Source organism: Panthera leo, chromosome B2, assembly GCF_018350215.1.
Source record: "Panthera leo isolate Ple1 chromosome B2, P.leo_Ple1_pat1.1, whole genome shotgun sequence".
NCBI classification, from domain to species: Eukaryota; Metazoa; Chordata; class Mammalia; order Carnivora; family Felidae; genus Panthera; species Panthera leo.
Genome location: NC_056683.1, coordinates 118184 through 124212, shown reverse-complemented (window position 1 = coordinate 124212; position 6029 = coordinate 118184). Strand labels below are relative to the sequence as shown.

At 54.3% G+C, this 6029-nt stretch overlaps 1 protein-coding gene across 1 annotated transcript in view; it reads left to right on the top strand.

Annotated features, from left to right (window-relative positions):
* Positions 1–4566, top strand: part of TRIM15 (tripartite motif containing 15) — a 7486-nt gene extending 2920 nt beyond the window's left edge. Inside the window, 6 exon segments of the mRNA XM_042937457.1 lie at positions 1–172; positions 921–943; positions 1979–2091; positions 2453–2485; positions 3560–3761; positions 4323–4566. Coding sequence (XP_042793391.1) covers positions 1–172; positions 921–943; positions 1979–2091; positions 2453–2485; positions 3560–3761; positions 4323–4365 — 586 coding nt within the window. The 3' untranslated portion in view covers positions 4366–4566.
* Positions 4567–6029: the final 1463 nt, after the last annotated feature.

Sequence of the window (6029 nt, the reverse complement as noted above, 5' to 3'; positions counted from 1 at the left end):
GGAGCTGAGGGAACAGCGGGGCCTCCTGCTGGCCAGGCTGAGGGGGCTGGAGGTGCAGGTCTGCGAGGAGCGAGAAGACTACATCTCCAAGTTCTCTGAGGAGGTTGCCAGGCACAGAGCCGAGGCCAAGGAGCTGGAGAACTGCCAGCAGCTGGCAAGTGTCCTGCTACATGTGGGGGGCTCTCCACAACCTGCCTCGTGGGATGGGAGAGGGATTGCTCATGCAGGGACAGCAGCTGAGGTTGGGAGATGCTGCAGAGGGGCAGGAGAGGGGAGCAGAGGTCTTCTGCTAGGAGGGACCGGTAGCTGTCGGGTTTCTTCAGCCCAGAGACGCTACAGAGGGGCAGACCCCGGAAGGCTGGATGACTTGACCCCGCACTGCGGTCGTGTCAAAGACTCTGGAATCAGCCGTTCTTGGGTTTGAGGGCAGGCTCTTCCAGCCGTGTGGCCTCAGCGAGCCTTGCGCCCGCCTAAACATGGGGATAACAGTAGCACCTCCTCCCTAGAGCTCCTGCAAAGACGATAAACAATCTGTGCCAAATGCCTCACATGGTCCTGGTTCACAGAGAGAACTCCATGGTGGCGTCTGTTTCGATGGTCCTCACGTTACCCTGCGTCACATCAGGTTCGGCTGGTAACTCAAGGCCTGGACCCTGTTCTCCACCATCTCTCCATCACTGGAGGCAGAACACGCTCCCAAGATGAGGCTAAGACAAAGTGAGCTTGAATGATCTGGCCAGAGTCCCACATTAGTAGGGAGGCATGGTGCAAAAGAATAGTCTGATGGGTAGGTAATTAGACACAACAGAACTTTCTTCAAGAGGAGAACTTTGAGCCAATGCGTTAAGAAGAACGGATGTGCAGGCTCCCCGGCGGGAAGGACCTGAGGACACTGAGTGCATGTTCTTTCTCTTTTGTAGGATGTGGGCGTCAGCCAGAGCAGGTAGGGCCTCCTCCCAGTCCTGCTTCCTTCACACATGGGGTGTATACTTTGTATCCGTCACCTGTGTCCGCTGGGCATGGACATTGGGGGGCACTCTGACCTCGCCCTCCAGCGGGCTGCGCGGAAACACAAAACTGCTTTGGCAGACACACACACAGGCAGCCTCCACTCAAAGGTTTGTGTCCTAAGAGTTCATTTTTAAAACTGATTGTTTGGTATCAGGGACACATTTTCCCCTTAAAAGTGAAGAAACAAACAATAATCAGGTTTTTAGGCTGATCCAGGAACATCCATTTAATTCCCGAAATTATTAGTACTCGAGGCAGTAGTAAACACCACGTAAAACGTAATTCTGAGGGGAATATCTTCTATCAAATACAGTCAGCACGGAACGTGGAAAGACCGGCAGCCTGCCTTCAATCATTTCCCCCCTCAACTGCCCCATTTCCTTCAGAATTTACAAACACTACTCTCAAGGGGCAGCTGCTGGAATTGTGAATATTAGCTCCTGTCCCTTCCTCTGCTCCAAGTGCCTGCGCCTTCCCGGTGCTCTGCTAGGGAGCAGCTGTCACAGCCATGGGTCATGCATCCACAGGGGCCTGAACCCCGGGGGGTCTACCCTGGGGGCCCATGAGCCAAGAAGCATCTCCAAACATACTTTTCAAGTTGTGTTAGAGATTCCGATCTAGATGGGCTTTGCAGGCCTTCTGGTCTGCGGAGGAAGCTGAGACCAGGAAGTGGGGGAAGGGGTTTGGGGGGTTGAGGGGTTGGGGGAGGGGGTAGGGGTGCTGTCAAGGTCATGCAGCGGGTGACCCGCAAGGACACATTTTCTTCCATCCCGCTGTTCTCCCCCATCCCCTTCCCCTAGTAATGAGCAGCACACAAGTCACAGAGGAGTTTAAGCGCCTTCTCCTTTTCCTAGTGACCCTGTACTGTCCTCTAGAGGCAAACAGGGTAACGACCTCTTGTAGCCCCCACAAGCCCCAAACATTCTCCTAAAGGACCTTCCTCTAATTCTGGAGGAACTGGTTGTAGGTGTGAGAAGACTTTTGTGAGTCCAGAGACCATTTCTCCTGCCCTTGTCAAGAAGATCCGAGACGTTCACAGGAAAATCCTGCCCCTCCCAGAGATGCTGAGGACCTTCTCAGGTAAAGGGGAAGGGGTAACAGATTTCCCCATGCTGTTCCCTCCCCCCTCCACCGCTTGCCCTTCTGCCCACCCCCCCATCCCTCTCCACCTTCCCCTGCCTTCCAAGCCTGGCTCCAGTTGTCTTCCGCCCAAGCCTTCCCTTAGTGACCCTGGCTCTGCTCAGAGGGACCATTCCTCAGAGATCTTCTCTCCCCAGCGACATGCACTGGCAGGTGGGGGCTGCTCCTGTGCCATTAGAGCACAGCAGGAGGCATGGAGCAGATGCCTCCTCCTCCTTCCCCACGGGGTCCCCAGGTCTGCCCTGGGGAGTACCTGTAAGAGATGGCAAGTCACATACCTTTCTATTTCTGCTTCGCTCAGAAAGCCTGGTGCATCATCTGGAAACAGACTCAGGTAAACAGCTGGGGGTTTCGGGAGCCTTTCTCTCATCCACCCACTCAACCCAAGGCAGCAAACAGAGCAATTAAATACACCAAGTCTGGAGCCTGGTTACTGGGCTCTCTGCTCCAGCTCTCGCTGGGTGTGAGGCATCTGGCAAGCCGTTAAGCCTCTTTGTTCCAGTCTCTTCACTGGAAATGGAAAGAGACAATGGAAAACACACTGGTTCTAGCCCCATACGTAGCCACCAGGTAAATGAGGCAGTAGATGCAAAAGCCTTAGTGTAGCACCTGGCACATAGTGAGGGCTCAATATTTGTTACTTGTGTAGGCATTATTTCCCCCCAAATATTTATGAAGTTCTTTGTTGTGTGTGTGTGTGTGTGTGTGTGTGTGTGTGTGTGTGTGTAATGCCCGGCACTGTGCCAGACTCTGCTGACTTGAACAGATACTGTAGAATTTAAAACCTAGCATTTACTTTGAGATGGGTGCTTAAAGAAGAAACTATTTACACAAATATCACCACATTCTGCTTCTCACACTTAATGTGCAAGAAAAACCACCCGGGGGATCTTGTTAAAATGCAGATTCTGGTTCAGTAGGGATGGGGCCCAAGATTCTGCATCAAAAAAAAAAAAAGTTTATTTATTTATTTTGAGAGAAAGCGGGGGAGGAGAAAAGAGAGAGGGAGAGGGAGAGAGAGATCCCAAGCGGGCTCCACAATGTCAGTGCAGAGCCTGATGTGGGGCTTGATCCCAGGGCCCTGTGAGATCATGACCTGGGCTAAAACCAAGAGTCAGACGCCTAACCGAATGAGCCACCCAGGCACCCCCAGGATTCTGCACTTTTACAAGCCCCCTGGCGAGGCCGTTCAGGGGCTGCACTTTGAAAACCAAAATCTCACAGCTGAGCAGCACTTGCGTGTTGGGTAGCATTGCTCCCGCCTCGGTCCTTACAGAACAGAAGGGGAAGCCGAGGTTCAGGACAGAAAGGCGCTGGCGGGTGGCACCTACTGGAGCGCTTTTTGCCCCGCCCCGAGCGGCGCATGCGCCCCAGGGCTCCCCTCCACGCCCTGCTCTCCTCCCCCCAGGGGCCGGGACCCGGGACCCTCCGGCCGCCAGCTGGAGCACGGCCCTCTCCGAGGACAGGAAGCCGACGAGGTTCACCCGGGACCAGCAGGACCTGCCTCACTGCCCCTGGAGCTCCGAGGGTGTCCCCTTGGCGCTCGGCTGCCCCGGCGCCACCTCCGGGCGCCCCCGCGGGCACGTGCAAGTGCAGCCCAGAGCCCGCGGGTAGGCGGTGGGCGTGGCGGGCGCGTGGGCGGGCAGCAAGGCGGGGGGTGGGGGTGGGGGTGGGGGTGGCGGCGGGGGTGGGAGCGCCTGAGCTCGGCCGCGCGCTCACCGGCACCAGGCCTCCAGGGCTTCGCACCTGCTGCACCCAGCGCGCAAGTGCCCTGCCCCGTCCCGCCCGCCGCGGAGCGCGACCCCGCCTTCGCCACCTCCTTCGGTCGGTCGGAGCTGTCTGGAAACAGGCTCCTGCCCGAATGAAGGGCCGAGGGGGGAGTCCGAGGGGCGCTGGGGCGGAGAGCGGCCGAGCTTTCGGGAGCCCAGGGGCTGCTCCCGGACACACGCACGGCTCGGGGAGTCAGCGCGAGTTTGAAAAACGAAACCAAACACCAGTACAATAGAAACTGCCAAAGCTTCAAAATAACCGTCGTGGGGAAAAACAACGTCCTTGGGCCTGCATTAATTTGTTCCGTTGACATGCGCGCAGACATGCTCCCGTCTTTGCGGGGCGCAGGGTGGACCCAGACTGCCTTCGGTTCTGACATTCGGGTCGTTTCTTTCTCGTAGAGGGCGTCCTGATACAGTGTACGACGAACCAGCCAGACGCTGAAAACTTGAAAGGCAACGGAATCTGTGACCGCGACACAAGCCTGTCCCTCCTTGTAACTCCGAGTTTCCTGATTTACCAGACCCCACTGTTCAATAAAGTGACATTTGCTTTCAGGTCCAACTAACCTCTCTAATGTGTATTATCATCCCCGTTCCTGTTGGATGATGAGGCTTTGTCTCACTTCCCCTGCACTCAACTCGTGTTCTGGGCAGGCCAGGCGTTTTGGCCGCGTATGAAGTTGAGAACACAAATGAGCTGCTTACACTGTATTTCCACGTCTAGTGCTGCTACTCTCACGGTGAGTGTCCAGTGATTTCGGCTGTGGGTATGCATCTAGGGAGGCCCTGGGCCAAAATTAAATTGCCCTGCATAAGGAAGAAAGTAGGATTCAGAGGCTTCAGGGGAAAGTTGAGTCTGAGGACTGGAGCTGCCTCGAGGGAAAGAATCCACTCGGTGGCCCCACTGGAAAATCTGAAAATATTTGTGTTGCAATGTTCGTGATGTAAAACCGGCCTTTATCGTCTGCACAGGAGCCTCAGCCTAGTTGACCTTGGGCTCGATGCTTCTGGAAGCCTTGCTGGGCTCCGGGAATCTGGAATGTGAGAGGCTGAGCACTGTTCACTACCGGGCAGGAGGCAAACAGAGACTCCACAAAACAAGTGTGTGGCTGCTGGTTTACGTGAGGAGCTGTCACACACCGGGACGTGCCCCTGAGGACCAGGGCGGCCCAGGTGGAGTCTTTCCAAAGCCCAAGAACAGTAATTACAGCAGGCAGGATGTGACAGACACCCAGGCCAGAGCACTGCCTCTGTGCCCTGGTCGTGCTCCGCAGGCTTGCTGGCTTTCCTCATGCCGTTTTCCCCACGCATCTCCGTTCTTTCCTTTTCCTTGGACCCCAGTGCAGACAGCTGACTCAGTCATACTCCATGGTTCCGGGTGCAAAACCGTGCAGGGTCTTCTTGTTTTATTTATACTTTCTCCCCTGTCTCCAAGTCCCATTCCCATTCTCTTCACCCCGTGGGCAGTGGCTCTCGAATGTTCTCACACACCATCGTATACAGAGGGGTCCTTGCACACACAAGTAATACAGGATTGTTTCTTCCTTCTTTAAACCTAGTACCACGGTTTTAAGATCTAGTCATGTTGCTGTATATACATCTAGTTTATGGCTTCTAATCGCTGAATAGTATTCTGTAGAACACGTCAACCACGTTTACTTTGCTTTCTTTTGGCAAAGAATGTCTGGGTTACCTCCGTCTGCCTGTGACAATGAGCAACATTGATGATGAACAGCCTCATGCTTTTCCCTTGTGAACCTAAGATATACCCCAGGAGGGGATGGCTGGCGTTTGCACACTTAATTTCCTTAAGTACCACCAGATTGCTCCCCAAGATTGCTGTACCCACTTATACTTCTGCTGGAGGGGCACAGAAGTTCCTGCTTCCCAGCCCCCCCCACACAAATGGGTGCCATCAAACTTGCTCATTTCTGCAAATCTGATGACTGTAAACTGATAACGTATTTTTAAAATGTTTGTGTTTTTCTTCCTGTAAAGTGTGCGTTTCTTCTGGACTTTTCTATGCTGTTTCCCTATCTTTCAGGTTCCCCTCTTCCTTTCATTGACTTCCAAGAATCTCTTACATATTCTAGATGTTAATCTCTT